The sequence below is a fragment of the Toxorhynchites rutilus genome, chromosome 1, assembly GCF_029784135.1.
Source record: "Toxorhynchites rutilus septentrionalis strain SRP chromosome 1, ASM2978413v1, whole genome shotgun sequence".
Classification (NCBI taxonomy): domain Eukaryota; kingdom Metazoa; phylum Arthropoda; class Insecta; order Diptera; family Culicidae; genus Toxorhynchites; species Toxorhynchites rutilus.
Window position 1 is genome coordinate 16,827,392 of NC_073744.1, and position 19,390 is coordinate 16,846,781.

Sequence of the window (19,390 nt, forward strand, 5' to 3'; positions counted from 1 at the left end):
AAAATACATTGGAGTTCACGACATCCACCGAGAAAGAATTAGTCAAGGCATAGTAGGAATGTCTTTCATCACAGCCCTTCCGTCTTGGGCAACGCAGCATAAGCCGCAGCACGAATCCTCTTAACAGTTTCTGCTCCGCCTTCCCCACAAGCAAAAAAAAAATTCCGACCACATTTTTGGCATATTTATTCAAGACTAGCGGCCCAATTCTATGTTTTAATAAGTTTACCGCAAAGTCATTGGAATAGCTTTGCTGTTGCACTCAAACAGACTCTCGCAACAACGCAGACGCACACACTCCCTCACACAAAAAACGCATCGCAGCTGCTCACTGCTCACTCTCTCACTATGTTTGTGTTTACGTCAAGAATACGAACATTTACGACCGTTTACGACTGTTCACGACGACCGCGCTTTATTTTTTAGCGATTTTATTTATAGTATTCAAGAAAAAGGAAGAAACTTTTTTCCTCCTTTGATCTACATCTCCGTCTTCTCCAGCTGCTGTTGCTGCTGCTGCTGCCAATGAAGTGATGGTGTGACAAGGACAAATGACAATAATGATATGAAATTTGAGTTGGTCTTAAACGAAACAGAGAGTGCGGCAGCTTCTGACCAATTTCAACGGTTTTGTGTGCGAAGCTTTGATGTTATTGTGCCAAATGGGAGCCCACTTCGGCCGGTCAGCACTAGGATTGGGCAATCTTGGATCGATCTTTTCGTCTCCGATTTCCGATTTTTTGGATCGATTCTTTGTACCCCAAAAAATCGTGAAAATCGATCTTTTCATTTTGATCTTTCCGATCTTTTTGATCGTTGGAGAATTTGTTTTTCAGTGAACATTGATTTGAATCCCACCAAAAATAACCTGATAGTAAATTTTATAAACAAAGGATCTCTTTCAAGGTTGTCAAATTAGTGTTCGCAAATTTAGAAGAAGCAATTTTGTAAGTTTGGACATTACAAAACAAGTACACAAGTTATATTTACACCATCACATTCGCTAGGCTGACAGTGAAAATTGTAACGAAGTTGGATGGTGACATCAGTCCCGTTGAAAGGTTTTTTTCCGGAGGCGATCTGGCGTAGTGATTACCACTACGCCTCTCACGCTAAAGGTCACGAGTTCAATTCTCACTCCCGACATTCTTCCAAAAATGGAAGTAAAAAGTGACGAACCAGCCAAATGAGTTGAAAATCACTATAATACAGATAAAAAAAAACGTTTTTTTCCTAGAACTGGGACTGCTACCAAGATTTTCTAATCCAAGACTACCACATACCAGACGTATGGCACGATTGAATTTCATAGGATTGGTGCGAAGTTCAGGCTGAATATCAGTTGTTGAATTTTCAATAATAATTTTCAATTGATTTATTTAATTAAATAATTCCATGACGATACAAGATGAACGCCCTGGATTTTTGTAAGCTTTCAAGTTTTTTTTGTGACCCTCATGTTGAGAATCCAAATAAAATGCCTTTGATATTTAAATAGAATCTACTATCAATATTTTTCTTCCGAATGAACTGATTGGAATTTAACTTTGTTCAGAGTATTCGCAGGGAAAGTGTTTGTCTGCCAATTGTGTGTTAATCTTATTATGGACTCGAAAACTATGAACCGATCGACATGAAAATTGGTATGTAGGGGTTTTTGGCTCCTCCCCCCTCACAAAGGGGTGGGGGGGCCTTTTACTGCCACACAAATGAAAGATAAATTCCTGTATTACTCGAGAATTAATAAAACAAATGAAAACAAATTTGGCATGTGAAGGTTTTAGGGTGCAATAAATGTTTTACGGTGGTTAGATACTCCTCCCCTCTCTTAAGGGAGGCTGCCATACAAATGAAACACAAATTTCTGCATAACTCGAGAACTAATCAAGCAAACGAATCCAAATTTGGCATGTTGAGGTTTTAGAGTGCAATAAATGTTTCTATGGTGGTTCGAGACTCCTCCCCCCCCCCCCTCTTAGAGTGGGCTGTCATTCAAACGAAAAACAAATTTTTGCATAACTCGAAAACTGATCAAGCAAATGGAGCCAAATTTAGCATGAGAAAATTTTAGGGAACACGAATCGTTTCTGTGATGAATAGACTTTCTAAGTGGGACTGCCATACAAATGAAACACAAATTTCTGAATTACCCGAGAATTATTCAAGCAAATGAAACCAAATGCCATTATTTGGAGGTTTCAAGGTGCAATAAATGTTTTTACGGTGGTTAGACACTCCACCCCCCCTCTATAACGGGAAACTGCCATACAAATGAATGACAAATTTCTCCACAACTCGAAAACTAATCAAGGAAATGAAACCGAATTTGGCATGTGAAGATTTCAGGGGATACGAAACGTTTTTGTGGTGAAGAGACACTCCTCCCCCCTCTCTAACGGGAGAAGAGGGAGGGGTCTGTCCTTATTCCATCATATTTTCTGTATCAAAAATTTGTTCCATGTAACGGAGAAACATGTTATTTGCAAGTGGTTCAAAAATTTTGAACGAGAATTGTGTCTGAAAATAATCTCATATTATAATGATGAGTTTTGGTAGAAGTACTAGGAATTTTATAGTAAAAGGTAAATTCAACGGGGTCGATTAGAAGATCAATCAATGGACAGTTCTGCGATTGGACTCATGAACTTGCGCTTAGAATTTTTGACCGATTATTTTCCTATTTCCATTCACAAGAAGAACGACTTGTTGTACTAAGCGATTAATTTGGAAACCAGGGTCTCAAACTACAGTTACTTTTCGCCACAAATGGTTAGTGTCCTTTCAAACATAACTTGGCCTTCTTCGGACAATGTTGCTGAAATTGCTGTTAATTTTGATTATATGATAGGGGATGAAATATTTTTCACTAATGAGGTACAAACTATTCTTAAAAGTCTAGTTGATTCAGGTGGAATACAGGAGGCAAAATTTCTTGAAACTGTTTCAAAGTAGCATTAGTAAATATCTCCTGTTCAGATAGATGAAAACATTTTGTTCGATGAGCGGACAATGATTGAAGGGATTATAATTAATGAGTTAAAAAGGTGGAACAAAGATCCGTGCCAGTTCCAATTACTGAACTTTGATCTGGAATTTTACAAATTGTATGATAAAATTTTCAAAAATCATTTTCTCTTTCGTAAAGTTGCTTCTTTATCTGAATATACCTTCATTATAGAGAACAAAGAAGTTACATCCAAGAATGTTTGATTGTTTGGTTTTTTCACGGTTTCATTGAATCAATAAAATTGGATGTGGTTTCAAAAATCGATGGTGACAGATGATTTTTGCTGAATCGTGAAGTGTGAAGTGTTACTGCGTTGAAAATGCCGAATTTCGTTGCAAATAAGCAGGAAGTTATGATCTTATGTTTCCATTGGAAGAAAAGTACATATTAGGTGACTCGGATAGATTTTGTAGGGAACGGTTCGGGCGATTTGATAGTGGTGATTTTTGTGTTGAAATCAAAAAGTGTCCGGATCCGTTTGAAGCGAGCTATTGCATTAAAACGAGTCGATAATATTTCATCATGACAACGCATGGTCTCATGTTGCTGTTCATATTGAAACTATTTGGAAAATAGTGGATAGGAAATTCTGGTTCACCAGCTTTATAGCCTAGACCTTGCCCCATTCGTTTGAATGAATTCAGAACGCATTGAGTGGAATACGCTTTAATTAAGAACAGGGTATCACAAATTGGCTGGATTCGTACTTGGCTTCAAAAAATGAACTCCGCAACTCCGCCTGTGAATAACGGATCTCTATAGTAGCATCTCCAAAAAAGAACCTGAAACCAAGTATGGAAAAGTTCATACGCTCATTTCTCTACACCTAATTATAAATCACTCTTGTATCTGCTTGGAATAATCATGGCGAAGAGAAAGCAGCAAGCAATCGTGAGATTGCATGATGAATCATTTTTCACTCTCCGACCATCTTCATTCGGGACTGAGAGTGAACATAACAAAAGAAAGAGTGGAAAACAACATTCGATGCATGAATACTTCTTTGGAAGGATAGCACGAAACAAAATAACGAGTGAATCAAAATAGACTGAATCTGCGTGTATGTATGATTTTATTTTCCCTTGTATTCTTTTCTTTGTCAGCATTCAAGTGCATTTGTTATCGACAATGCACATGAATCTACCTTCCCGCTCACCAATAACTTGCGTTAATATGGTCGTTTGCGTTGGCTTAGATCGTTTCATCCTAGAAACAAAAAAAAATGTCATTGCAATAGTGCACAGAAAACAACTCGATTTCAACTATCTACCTATATTTTACTGCCGCGATCGAGGCTTCAATGTTTGATATTTGAGTGAAAAACGAATGATTTTACAGAGACACTCGCTGGCTCAAGCAAAAGTTTCCATTTTGATTCTCTCACCACGTCATCCCGAGAGGCAAATGAGAGAATGAAAAATTCTCTGAGGATAGATGAGCGAAATCGAGACAGTATTTTTCCGTTTAACTCGAGTTTGAACTTTGCGAAGATGATTTTGCCCATACCTGCCTGAAACTATTGAGAACCTGAGCAGAGGGTCCAAAGCCCCCTAAGGAGGATGGTTGTATTAGCTATTATCCATGGTTATTATGCAAAAAAAGACATGGATAAACCCCCAAGTCAGAAATTCCTTCCGTTGAAAAATATATTGTCTATTCGAGGAATATTAAAGGAGTTTCTCGGCAACCTTCACAGTATACCAAAAATAATCTCAGTGAAGAATTGTTAGAAAAAATTGAAAAGCAATATGAGTGATGAATAAAATATAGAATTTTCTCAGTGACCTCTCAGTTCGCGTTTTCAGAATCACATCACTCACCACAGTGAATCCTGATTCTTCTCACCCATTTTCACCAACAGTTTATTTTTCTTCCATGATAAGCGCAAGCGAACCACGCTGCAGAGGCGACGCTTCTGGGCGCAAGTATCATACTAATATTCCTTCCCTTCCCCTGGTGACTGTAGAGATGTGGCCGGTGTCGTTATTGACTATTCAAAGCTCAAATCACCGAAACTTGTATGATGAGAATGATTTGTTAATCTCAAGCGTCATTCAGTGTGTTCGTTGCGCAAATTCGCTGGTTTAGGTCAATCACGGAGAGCTGCTAAGAAGAGTACAATCTACCCAAGCTCAAGCTCAAAAGATGAACGCTTCTCGAGGGAATCCGATAGGAAAAAGAAGTGACTAGCAATGGCCAATACTTTGAATAACGTTCAAATTCCTTTTATTATTTAAATAAATATGTTTTTCATGAAAAAAAACAGCACGAATTAAGTTGCACACCCTATGTTATGATATAAAAGTTTTCATGGCTTACGCGTCCCGTTTCTATTTCTGAACTATTTGGTCAGCCTATTTTTACCATTTTTTGACGTAGGGCTACGTCTTACATTAAGGGTGCCAAATCAGAAAACTGGTCACGTTTTTATGAAATAAAGTCCACGTTAATAACTATATTTGCTGCGAACGGATTTGAACAATTTGCATACCAATCGAATCGGAAATTTTCTTTTTTGAAGATTTGTTTGATATGCTACACATTACAATCCCATAGTCTGTATATGGTTTAAATTGATGAAAATTGGAAGCATTCCCATTCCCCCATACATTTGTTCTGTCCATTTGTGTGCTTTCCCAAACACAGCTGTCAATAACGGACTACTTATGCAGCCGCTAGAATAGAAACAACGAAGGGGGATGCCCGAAACAACAAAGGTCGCTTATTCTGCTCTCGTGCGTATCGGCTCTGTTCTGATGTAACAAGCTCCTAGCTTTGTTGACGGTTTTGACCGAGAGTCGAGGAACGACTTTTCATAAACGGTCATTCTCGCGATGTTTCATTTTTATCGCTGCAACTGTGTGCATCTGTTAGACGCGTGTTTGATGCTTGTTGAATGGCGATGCACGGAAGATCTCTTGTTGAATACTCAGTGCAATGCGTCCATTGATATAAAGAAGCAAATTGCGACATATGACCAATTAGTGCATTGTTCTCGCAAAGGCAATAAAAAATCATTGCTTCTCGAAATGAGTCTAAATCTTTTCAGGATCGCCGGAACTTTTTACTAAAGAGTAATTTATTTTCAAAAAAAAAAAGGTTGCGTAGTCCTATGTCCTAAGCGGTCGTGTCTTGGATACAACTCCTCGATTTTTTTACTTGTTATATACTTGTCCTATAATATTGTATTTTCCAGGACATGACTGTAGTCATGGAATTATTCAATTAAATAAATTAATTGAAAATTATTATTAGAAATTCAACAACTGATATTCATCCACAGCTCCGCTGACAATAATCCCATTAAATCGAACCGTCCATACGTGTCGGATTTAATCGAAATCTTCACAGTATTCCCAGTTCAAGAAAAGAACGCTGCCGCCACCTTGGAGATGATAGATGAAACTTGTTGACCAAATTTACAAAACTACATCTCTTAATTTCACGACCTCTTGTTTGCCAACCTTGAAAAGGATTCAATGTTTATGAAATTTGTCAGGTGGTTTCAATGAGAATAAAATCAATGTTCACGGAAAAACAAATTTTCACCGAAAAAAAAATCTACGATCAAACAGATCGGAAAGATCGATTTTCCCGATTTTTTGGAGTACAAAGAATCGATCCAAAAAGATCGGAAATCGGAATGGAAAAGCTCGATCTTCTAAATATCGATCCAAGATCCGCCAATCCTACTGTGGAGGCTAATCTGAAAATTTCAAACTCAGTTGGTTAAGATGCTGGCGGAGAAATTAGGTTGGATGAAGAAGTCTGTCTGGTTCTATTGATCAAGCTGGTTAGTCGTTTGGGTTAAAATTCAGTCCATGCAAAAAAAAAACAAGTGTGAGTATAAAACTGAATTACCCATAAACTTCATATCCGCGGCGTCGACCTCTCTGAGTCACCTCTACCAAAGTTTAATCGATTCATCGAATAGACACTCTGCAGGCGGCCCCGTTTTTTTTCGCAGCTACAACCTTCAACCATTGCAACAACCTTTCGGCGACCTGTCTGGCAAATGCCGCCGCCCCAGAAACAATCACCTTGAGAGGGGTTACTCGGCATGAAAAGCGATTGTACTCTTGAATGGGGGGAAAAGACACCACCGCCACATGCATATATACTGTGTATCCATTTGGTGAGGGTGGCACTGTCGAAGCTTATTAAACTGTCTAGATGAAAAGCGTCCCTCCCCCTCCATCGAAGCGCCGCGCCGAAAGGGCGCCACTCAAGAACGCAAATAATTCATGCTCCTCGATGCAATTTCGATTGCCTCATCCATTGGACTCGAATATAGGACGGGTTGTAACCGAGAGGATCAAAGGCACTTCCCACACTGGTGGAGTTGGAGGAACGGTTTTCAATTTCCAGCCGTTAAGAAAAGCACAGCATAGGCACTATGAGGGTGGCGCAATATAAATTTTACCGTTTCTCTCTTTAATCAGAGCGAAAATTTAATTATTTTCATCAGCCAAGCAAAGGCCTTTTCTTGGCATCAGCACTGGGAGGCATAAATAAGGCAAACGGATGCAGCAGAGTCGGTTTTGTTCTGGTTCTCTTCCTCGGAGACGCTGAGTCGGAAAAATCATTAGACGAAAATCCTCCGCGCTCTGGATGAAGAGATTTCTAGAGAAGAGCTCCAATTATATGATGATTTCAAACGAGAAGAAACGATATTTTATGTGCTGTAGAGGAACTTAGGGTAAGACGCACCACCATGAAAAATCATGGAAAAAACAGTAATTGGAATTATAAATGTCATTCAATTTAGTTTAGCACCGAGAACCTCGTTTAGCTCCTAAAATAGTAATATCTTTAATAAAAACACATGATTTCATGCAAATTTGGCCGCAAGAAAATTAAATTTTCCAATCCACCTCATAACGGGGCACATCGCTCCAGTTAAGGTTAGTCAGTGTCAGTGTTACCAAATCACTCAGATATTTATTGCAATTGTTTTATGTCTAGATGATTTCTCAAAAGCATAAAACCGTTGTCAGAACGAACAAAATTATTTCAATGTTTCTGACTACTAAAATCCTTCTATTGTTACGAATAACACAAAATCAAAATAACTCAAATCAAAATTTAAACTCATAAATATGAAGGCCAAATGTTCGGCAGCACATTTTTCAACAGCGGCACATAGCAATATATTTGTGAACAGTGGCACATATCGGCACTAGCGTATTGTGTTTTGTTTACAAACAAAACACAATAGACTTCCAAGATGGCTGGAGAGTGGTTTTAGCCAAGGCGCGTAGAAGTATATCCTAAGGTGGGTCAACTTGCTAAAACCAAGGCGCCTAGAAGTGTATCCTAAGGTGGGCCAACTTGCTAAAACAACTCTTCAGTCATCTTGGAAGTCTATTGTGTTTTGTTTGTAAACAAAACACAATACGCTAGTGCCGAAGCTCGCTCGTGATCAGTCTGTCTCTTTCACGCTACAAGCAAATAATTCTCCTGCTTTCTTCCGTACTGTTTTCATATACCGCTCCCCTAACCAACTTAGTGACGAAACGGCCTCACCTAGTACCATAGACCCGTCTTGGTTTTAGCCAAGGCGCCTTGAAGTATATCCTAAGGTGGACCAACTTGCTAAAAGCACTCTTTAGCCATCTTGGAAGTCTACTGTGTTTTGTTTGTAAACTGTGTACTGTGTTTTGTTTGTAAACAAAACACAATACGTTAGTGCCGAAGCCCGCTCCTGATCAGTCTGTCTCTTCCACGCTTCAAGCAAATAATTCCCCTTCTGCTTTCTTCCGTACTGTTTCCATATACCGCTCCCCTAACCAACTTAGTGACGAAACGTCCTCACCTTAGGATATACTTCTAGGCGTCTTGGTTTCAGCAAATTAGTCCACCTTAGGATATACTTCTAGGTGCCTTGATCGATACGTTTGTAAACAAAAATTCAAAATTATTCGGCGTTTTCGGCGTTCGACAACAAAAATGCATCGATAAGTTGATGCCATCTGACGATTCTAACAGAAGAAGAAGCACATCAGAAACGGATGGTATAAGCAATGAATCAAAAATTATCCAAAATAAATACTTCGATGTCGTTTGACATTTCGACTAGTGATCCCCGACTTTTGAAATTATTCGTTCATCAACTAATCGATAATTTTTCAGCTATTCGATACGATTAACCGCCCCAAACTAATCGATTAATGGATTAAGCGCCGCACTAAGCTGAATAATTAGTTAGACTATTTTACTAACTTGCTAGATTTTTTTAACCGTTATAGTTAATTATATTTGTAATTATTTTAGTTTCTAGTGGTTCTGCGGTTGCAATTGTGAAAATGGAAACACGTTATGCATCGTGCAACAAACTCTACCCGAAACATTATTGATTAATATTGAAATTGAATTATATGAATTGCAGATAACTTCGACGTATTAGGTGTATCTATAAGTTTTACATCAGATGGCGTAACTTGATTATTATTCCAGTGAATCAAATTTCCAGACATTCGTTGGAAAGCTACTGTCATTGCGCGTCTTTTTCAGTATATTTGAAAAAGTTGGAGCGTGAACAACGTAGTTTTTTGCCACTTCGAAAATGTCGAAATTCGTACCAACAAGAATGTTTTTGCGGGGAGTGTTTCTTCATTACTTCAATATGAAGAAAAAAGCAGCTGAAAGTCATCGCATATTGGTGGAAGTTTATGATGACCATGCTCCAACTGAGCGAAGTTTGAAGATGAAGAATTGGAGGATTTAGTCGATCAATATCCGTCACAAACGCAACAAGATCTTGCAGATATACTCGGAGTATCTCAGCAAACCATATCCGATCGTTTAAAAGCAATGGGAATGATCCGAAAGATAGGACATTGGGTGCCGTATGGATTGAAGCCACGAGACGTCGAACGCCTTTTTTCACGTGCAAACTACTGCTCCAACGGCATAAAAGAAACAGTTTTTTGCATCGAATCGTTACTGATAATGAAACGTAGGTCCATTACGACAATCCTAAACGTGGGGCAACGTATGGATACCCCGGCCATGCATCAACATTGACGACCGCGCGGTATATTCACAGCCAGAAGGTTATGCTGTCTATTTGGTGGGACCAGCTGGGTGTGGTGTACTGTCGGCAGCTAAAATCGAATGAAACCATAACGGGGACCTCTACCGACGACAATTGATGCGTTTGAGCCGTGCACTGAAGGAAAAACGGCCACAATACGAGCAAAGACGCGATAAAGTTATTTTGCAGCACGACAATGATCGGCCGCATGTCGCGAAACCGGTCAAAACATACTTTTTTTTTTATCCAAAATATATATTTTATTAAGGCTCATATGGCGTCAGCCTAACGGGGCCGGGAGTTCAATATTTTGACAATGTTTGCTTAGACTATATTAGTAATATGTAACCGATTACTCGCGGTTGACTCGAGGTTAGTATTACATGTGTTCTCATAATTGGTATGTCGCAGTCTTCGATGCTCTGTACGTGTGCCCGACACGGGATACTTCCTATTGGGATGCAGCTGACCATTAATCAGCAACGCCCCCCTCAAAACATACTTGAAAACGCTGAAATGGGAGGTCCTATCCTACCCGTCGTATTCTCCAGACATTGCTCAGTCCGATTGCAACCTTTATCGATCGATGCAACATGGCCTGGCTGACCAGCACTTTTCCAATTTTGATGAAGTCAAAAATTGGATCGATTCGTAGCTAGCCGACAAACCGGCCGATTATTTCCACAAAGGGATCCGTGAATTGCCAGAAAGATGAGATGGGCAATACTTCGAATATTAAATTTGTAACCATTTTTGAAGGATAAAGCATTAATTTTTGAAAAAAAAACGAATAAGCGTGCTGGTATTCCTATTATTAAACAATCCTATCACATAGAAGATAGAAAAACATGATTCTTTGCAATTAGTGAAGATATCATGAATATCACAAAACTTATAGAAAAATGGTTATGTCATGTTTTCTTCAAGTGCAGATTTTTTCATTGATGTAAACAGAAGTTTTATCGATTAAATTTTGAAAAAAGAGATACGCTTCTATTCTGTATACTATTTTATTCTCTTTATTATTTATATATATGACTAACTGATCCGGCAAGCATCGTCCCCTCCAGAATGGATTTTTTGTAATGAATACTTTCACGTTTTCTTAATAAGGGAACGTTCTAATTGACACTGTACAATTTCCTTCTACTATAAATTTCCTAGTACTTCTACTAAAACTTGTCATTATAATATTCTCGTATAATATTCACAATTCTCGTTCTAGATTCTGCAATCACTTCAAATAACATGTTTCTCTGTTCCATGGAATACATGTTTGATATATAAAAAAAATAATAAAATAAAGATAGTTTTGCGCTTACTAACACATTTGGCGATCCATTTTTATTTATATAGACATCTAACATCGAATGGACTAACAACGTTTATCACGATATAATTATAGAACATTTATATATATATATTTTTTTGGCTTAACGTCTTTATAACATGGTCTGATTCACAATTTTTCTCCAATTAACTCGGTTCGTGGCTAACTCTCTCTAATTCCGCGGGCACCCCGTGCTCACCATGTTATGATTCACTTGGTCTAATCACCTTGCTCGTTGCGCTCCTCGTCGTTTCGTACCTGCCGGATTCCCGATGAACACCATTTTTGCAGGATAGTTGTCCGACATTCTTGTAACATGTTCTGCTCAGCGTATCCTTCCAGCTTTGATCACTTTCTGGATACTGGGTTCGCCGGTGAGTTGCGTGAGTTCGTGGTTCATCCTTCGCATTGTCGTCCAAAGACTCCGAGTGCTCGTAGGCCCTCTTCGAGTATTTTCCAAGTTTCGTGCCCGTAGAGAACAACCGGTCTCATGAGCGTTTTGTACAGGGAACATTTCGCACGACTGCTGAATCTGTTTGACCTTAACTGTTTGTGGAGACCATAGTAGGTACGACTCCCATTGATAATGCGTCTCCGGATCTCGTGGCTGGTATCATTGTCCGACGTTATCATTGAGCCAAGGTAGACAAATTGGTCCACTACCTCGAACTCATCGCTGTCGATACTACCTAATCGTGTCCTTTCGTGCTCTGATCCAGAAACCAGCATGTATTTGGTTCTAGACGCATTGATTTTCAGTCCAATTCACTCTGCTTCGTGCTTAAGTCTGGTGTAATGTTCAGCTACCGTTTCAAATGTATTGGACCTATTGAAAATCGTACCACGCAAGTTGAACGCCGCTCGTTTCATAACACCCTCTAGTGCAATGTTGAACAGCAGGCAAGAGAGACCATCACCTTGTCGAAGCCCCCTGCGGGACTCGAATGAATCAGATAATCTACCCGAAATTTGCACACAGCACTGTATTCGATCCATCGTAGCCTTACCCAGTCTTGTCAGCTTCACGGGGAGCCGTTTTCGTTCATGATTCTCCATAGCTCTTTTCGCGTTATTGAATCGTATGCGGCTTTAAAATCGATGAATAGGAGGTGCTTAGGGACTCTGTATGCACGGCCTTTCTGGAGGATCTGCCGCAAGGTGCCGCAAGATTTGATCAGTAGTAGCCCGACCTTCGATGAAGCCGGCCTGATAACCTCCCACGTATCTGTTTGTCAGTGACGATAGCCGACGGAAGATGATTTGGGGAAGCACTTTGTAGGCGACATTCAGGACGGTGATAGCACGAAAGTTTTCACAGTCTAGTTTGTCCTCATTCTTGAAGATAGGGCAAGTAACCCCACCTGTCCACTCCTCCGGTAACTGTTCTGTTTCCCAAATTCTGACAATCGGCCGATGCAGATAACTAACCAACTTTTCCGGACCCATCTTGATCAGTTTCGCTCCGATACCATCTTTGCCAGTAGATTTGTTGTTCTCAAGCTGTTTGATAGCATTCCTAACTTCATCTATCATTGGGGGTGATACATCTTCATTATTTACTGTAATCGCTTCCATCGTCATCTTGGTCCTCTGTACGTACGCCATTCAGGTGTCCATCGAAGTGCTGTCTCCATCTTTCGGCCACATCAAGTTCGTTCGTCAATATACTCCCATCCTTATGCCGACACATTTCTGCTCGTGGCACGAAGTCTTTTCGAGATGAATTGGATTGAGTTTCCGATAGAACTTTCGCGTCTCATGAGAACGGTGCAACTGTTCCAGCTCTTCACACTCCTCCTCTTTCTGGCAGCGCTTCTTTTCCCGGAAAAGTTGGATTTGCTGTCTCCGCTTCTGTCTATATCGTTCCACGTTCTGACGGGTAGCTTGACGCAGCATCAGCTCCAGTGCAGCGTTTTTTTTTTCGTGTAGCTCTTATTGCCACTCATTATCGAACCACTCGAACCGTCGTTTTCGTTCCACGTGTCCACGTGTCCGCTGCGCTGTTTATGGGTGTTTTAATTATGCTCCAACAGTCCTCAAGAGAAACTTCGTTAATTTGGCCCTCTGTTGGCACATCCTAACCATCACTAGATAGAACACATGATAGGCTTAAAATGAAAGGGGTGTATATAACATCATTGATTTCTCTACATCGACTCTCTCTTTTGGTCATAACTTAGCTTCAAACACTTTCCCAGCTGTATTTGACAATATGGAAGATTGATTAGAACCTCATCTATTGTATTCTATAAGAACATTTTTGTTATCAACTAATAAAAAAGTTGATGAAGAGAAATCGATCAAGTCGCTTATATCCCTTTCCTTCTGAGTCCGTCATATGGGAATTCAATATTCTGTATTTTTGCATATTTCTTAAGTGTTTTCCGAAAATTTTCAATTGTCATGTTTGGTTGATTTCAACCAAACATATTGTGTGATGTGTGATATTTTTATGAAAACCCCCTTCCCCTTTCAGAGAAGGAAGGGGTGTCATACCAGCATAGGAACATTCATTGTACTGAAAAATCTCACATTCAAATTTTGGTTCCATTTGCTAAATTATTTCTCGAGTTAGACAGAAATTTGTTTTGTGTTTTCTTTGTTTGGCCTGCAGTTTCTTATTTACTGCCCAGCGAATTTAATTTTTTTTCCCTCACATTCAATTTTTTGACTACTATCCAAAAGAAGTCCATTCTAAACTGAAAAGGAAATATCCACTGACAAAAACATGCAGAGGCCATGTCGGCGTTTTTTTCTGAATTTGGATCGATTAATGGACGTAAATTATTCGTTCGCTTCGATTATTGGTTGCACAGTATTCGTTCGATTAATAATAGATTTTTGTAGAAAGTATTTGATTAATAGATTAATCGAACGATTAGCGGACATCACTAATTTGGACCCGTTGCTTTGGTACATTTTGAACACGCATAAGGGCATCTTACCTCGCCTATTTAAACATGGCGTAATATACATGCCAAGGCACCTAGAAGTATATCCTAAGGTGGGCCAACTTGCTAAAACCACTCTTCAGCCATCTTGGAAGTCTACTGTGTTTTGTTTGTAAACAAAACACAATACGCTAGTGCCGAAGCTCGCTCGTGATCAGTCTGTCTCTTTCACGCTACAAGCAAATAATTCCCCTCCTGCTTTCTTCCGTACTGTTTTCATATACCGCTCCCCTAACCAACTTAGTGACGAAACGGTCTCACCTAGTACCATAGACCCGTCTTGATACATGCGTTTAGAGTTCTAGTTATTTTTGTTGGTTTTCTAATTCGTAATCGTTTTGGTTCTTTTCATTACAAAGAAAACAGATGTGGCTACGTTGTGGATGAGGAAAATGTTGAAATATGTAGTATAAATACATGTTTCATCCTGTTTTGTTTAAGATATGCGTCTTACCCTATCCTCCCCTACCCCGCAAAATAATCGAAGATTATTGAAGTGAATAAAAAGTAGGGATATTTTTAACAAACCTCCAATGCAGCGGCCGTGCTCGGATCGTGGTCATTCTCCACCGCCTCGATCTGGCGGAAGATCTCCGAACTGATGCCGGACACCTTCCGGAAGTCACCCTGTAGTAATACTGGCTCCTTGTTGGCACCACTGCCAGAGCCGGCCCCTCCGCCGCCTCCGTATCCCCGCTGGCCCTGCTGGTGCGGGTGGTGCTGCTGCTGTTGCTGCATGCCCTGGCCCTGGTGAGAGGGCATTGGTCCGGGGGGCGCACGGCCCGGACTTGCAGTGAGGTCAGGCACTGATCTTCCATTTTCCTGCGGAGAGTGGGATAAATAAAAAATAGCAATCAGAATAAATAATCGGGGCAAATTGATTCGGGCGTAGGAACAGGCACAGTCCTTGTTGTGCTGTCCGCCCCCAGAGAAGAAAATTGACTCTTGATAACCTTTAAAACCGCCCACAACACAACTCAGAGTAAATAAATGCTGATGGAGCCCTAGAAGCCTTCCCAACATTCCCTAATGGGGAGGGAAGAGTGAATTAAAAATACCAGGTATTCCATTTCTGTTCAAGCTTATTCTACGGTAAATGGTTTTGTAATTCATGATTTCCGTGTTGAGATGACCAAACAGGTTATCGATTTTATAATTATAAAGATCAATAACAATCACAACAATCTAAAAATCTCTCAAAACTATCATTACCACACTTAATTACTTCCAACTTACGAGACAATGTTTGTGTACAAATCTTCAAAAATGTTCTGTTTTCATTTACCAACGTTCCTGATGCCTCACGAAGCGTACCCTCCGCGACCAATTATTTGACAATTGGCAGCTAAACAACGCTTCACGGGCACCGGAGGAGGGCAGAGAACTCGTTGCCATTTGCATGGAAATTGTTATTTTGAGCACCGTCTAATTTTGCGAAGCGGTCAACACTGAAAAACAAACAAGTTGTATAGTTGAATGGAGGAGACAAACGGCGGTCACGGCCACCAGGGAGAGCTGTATTCTAGAACCACAGTTGTTGATTTTGGACGGAATCCAGCGAGAATGTCAGGAGCCAGAGATTTGGTTTCTTAATTAGATTCTATCGAGGAGAACCAATGGGCCATTATTTTCCAAATAGAAGAATTATATGCTCTTCCCTCGCGATCCTCCCCACAACTTGCCCCACGTATTCATGGCGGAATAAATCCCAAAGCCCGCATAGTGAACCCGCGAAACCATTCTAATTTGTTGCAAGTATCAACAGTGGTTTAGTAAGCAGCAAAATCGCTCGTCGTTGACCCCATTAATCAAACGTATCGCCCATCAATGTCCCTAATGTTTAACGGTCGCGCAGTAAAATCGAACATCGCGCGGAAACGGGGAACTCACCGAGACTCGCGTGACGGATTTGTTTTCGTTTTTTTTTGTTTTTGGCGATTTACTTTCGATTTCGTGTTCAATGAATTTATATATTTATAAGATAAAATCGACATGACATGCTTCGATGATATTTAGGATGTCATTGGTGGAAAAAAACAGTTGGATGTTTTTTTTCACAATACTTCAAAATTGGGTACCGTCGCGTCTAGACTGGATACTCTGCTCTGTTTTGAAGTAGTTTGTGATTTGTGTTTATTGTTTGGATCACCAAAAGGCCAAAGAGGAATCTTATTTTTATCCTTGGGAGTAAGGAGTGTATCGAAAAGTAGTCGTAAACATTTCACACGTTATTACACACAAACGGGTGAACTTATTTTTGTCGTGTAATCAGAGCACGCTTTGTAAACATGTCAAAAATCGAAATACAAATCATTTAGTCGCGGTCATAAAGTTGTTTTTGAAATGTCGCGGAGTGATTTGGAAACTAAAATGAAAATTCTGCACAATTGGTGCACCGAAAAGGGTGTCACACACCAAAAAATAGCAAAATAAAAATCAAAGTGTGTCCAGAAAGTGTTAAACGAACCGTCGCAAAGATCGGTAATGAGTGTTCTTTCGAAGATCTCAGCAGAAGTGAACGAAAATCCGGACCAAGTAATCCCGAATCGGGCCGAAAAGTTGTAAATTATATTCAGAATCGATTTTGCCGGATTTTACATTGGCACATACAATGGTTTTCGGAAACAACATCATGTTCGTCGAAAAAGACCTCAACCCACCTAACTGTCCCCAACTGCGGCCAAATGAACGTTACTGGGCAATTGGCAAGGCCAAGTTCAAAAAGGAAGGTACAGTGTCTAAAAATATGTCAGAGTTCAAGAAGATGTGGACTGCTTCGTCCAGAAAGTGCACAAGGGCCACTGTGCAGAATTTGATAAGTGAAGTTGAATCTAAGGTTCGATCATCTTTTTAGAAATCAACATTAAGCTTGATTTTTTCATTTAGTTGATATGTAAACTTAATATTCTTCAATAAAATTCACTTTTGTAAACACTTTCCGAACGTTTTCTGTTTTATTTTGATGTTTGAAAGTTTAAGACTACTTTTCGATACACTCCTTAATCGTCTCTGAGTAAAAAAAAACTTCGAAATCTTCAGAGCTTTTGGTCAGACAATACCAGATAATTATTTCCAGGGAAAAACCTAAGAGTATTCTAGTTTGTTTGAGTTTCAACTGTTGTGTTGTTTCGAAGAAACCGTCCAGTATTGTTTTGGAAAGTTGTTGTCATCCTTCAGTCGAAAAATGTGGAGTGGTTCTGCTTTTATGAGCCGTGGAAATTTGTGGGAAATGGGCCCCAAAGCAACAACCGAGCGACAACACCATCATCCATTGCTAACAACATTTGTAAAGCAAACCCACGCACATGCCTGTGGCATCAATGAGGAAAAACTTCCCGCACAAATGAGGGCACCGGAAAAAAATCATGTAAACGAATTCAACCGAAGATAAAAGTCGTAAATATTTAATGAGTGGTAAAAATTGATTTTCCAAATTTATCGTAATAAAACGATTTTCTTTGCGCACCCTTCGCCGCCGCCATCCTTCATTCCGTGTGCCATTCAGAGCTTTTTTTTTGAGGGGGGGATTCCATACCGCAACCTTAAAACGAAAAATTAAATGCCTCCCCGCTCTCCACTCATAAATGATTCGCTTGTTTAAGTTTATGTCCAACTTCACTCAACGAAGGATTCAATCAAGAACCAACGCACACCCCGGATTTGCCCTCATCGGATGAGGGCAGAACCGAATGGGAAAAGGAGGAGCATAAGATTCCAGGGAAAATTATTGCCAAATGATTTGTAAGTACTTTGTTTGGCTCCCTGATTGTTTCGAAGCAAAATCCTCAATTACGTAACAGTGGGTACCCGATCGAGAGCAGCAATCAATTCCGGAACAAGATAAGATGCTTCCACATCGAGAATCGAAAACTCGTTGAACCAGAATAATTTGATGAGTGGAAAGTTTTGGAGTTTGCGGTCGGATTTCTGCTACTCGGATCCAATTCAAAAACTCACATTTGGTCTAGCCTTTGCTAATGAAAGTGTAAACATTCGTGTTTCAATTCCGAGGAAGTATTGAAAACTTGTTCGGTCCATGCGAACCCCAAATTTGAGTGGTCAATGATTGAAGAAGAAAGCCACAAATAGATGCGCAAACACACGCTTGGCAATATGGCTTCTCGTTTGAGTGATTGCCTGCGGTAACAGTAGGCCATGGCAAACTTTCCTCCGCTGACTTTCCGTTTGTTTGTTTGGTTTGTTGACGAAAATAGTCGGCGAAGCTAATAGTTATGGAGCAAATTTGATTTTCTTCGGGCTCACGATTGCCGTGCGTGATGATAGTGTGTGCCTTTCACGGATGGTGATATTCTGATTATGTTTGTTTTAATTTTAGATGAAGGTTCAATCCATCAGCGGGAGAACGAATAAATTCTTGAAACTTCGTTGCGTGGTTATGTCCGAGGGACACGTAATAGACGCCCCAATTAATGGATTTGCTATTGAAGGAATTGCGCAACGGACGAAATACAGTCAATCGCAAAATTAACTGCGATTGTTTTTTTGTGTTGGTTTGTTATTTTTCAGTTTTCCCCGGTTAAAAAGTGAATAATCAGAAGCGGCTTATATTCTTCTTGAAATCGATTCTTCTTACTTTCATGAAATGAAAAAAAAAAGTTGAAATTGACACATTTCTACTTCAAAACAACTACAAAACAAACAAGAAATCTTCAATTCAGACGTGGAAAAATTGAGAGTACAGTTCAAGTTTTGACGTAGGATTACGTCTTTCAGAAACATTTTGGGGTACAAATTGAAAATCGAAAATCGAGCACATCGTGAAAATTGTCCAATTTCAAACGCTTATTGCTCAGTCATTTCATGATGGATTGATGAGATTTTTACGTCAATCGATTTCGGCACTCCATAACAATTTTTTACATTGAATAAAATAATATATTTCATGAAACTAACTATCGAACAATCTTAACCGCTCTCCTAACGGAAATATCCACTTCTGATTGGTCGGAATTGACGACACATGCGGCGGCTCATGCACTTACAATTATTGGTCCGTTATTTCCTGATGGATTTACGGGATATTTGCATCAAACGATCTGAGCACT

At 39.8% G+C, this 19,390-nt stretch overlaps 1 protein-coding gene across 10 annotated transcripts in view; it reads right to left on the reverse strand.

The window, feature by feature from the left end:
• The window catches only part of LOC129763504 (rho GTPase-activating protein 100F), a 166,363-nt gene that overhangs the window by 62,844 nt on the left and 84,129 nt on the right, over positions 1 to 19,390 (reverse strand). For all 10 annotated transcript variants that reach the window (XM_055762632.1, XM_055762635.1, XM_055762637.1 and 7 more), the window contains one exon: positions 14,853 to 15,146. In XM_055762632.1, coding sequence (XP_055618607.1) covers positions 14,853 to 15,146 — 294 coding nt within the window. The remainder of the gene's footprint in view (positions 1 to 14,852; positions 15,147 to 19,390) is intronic.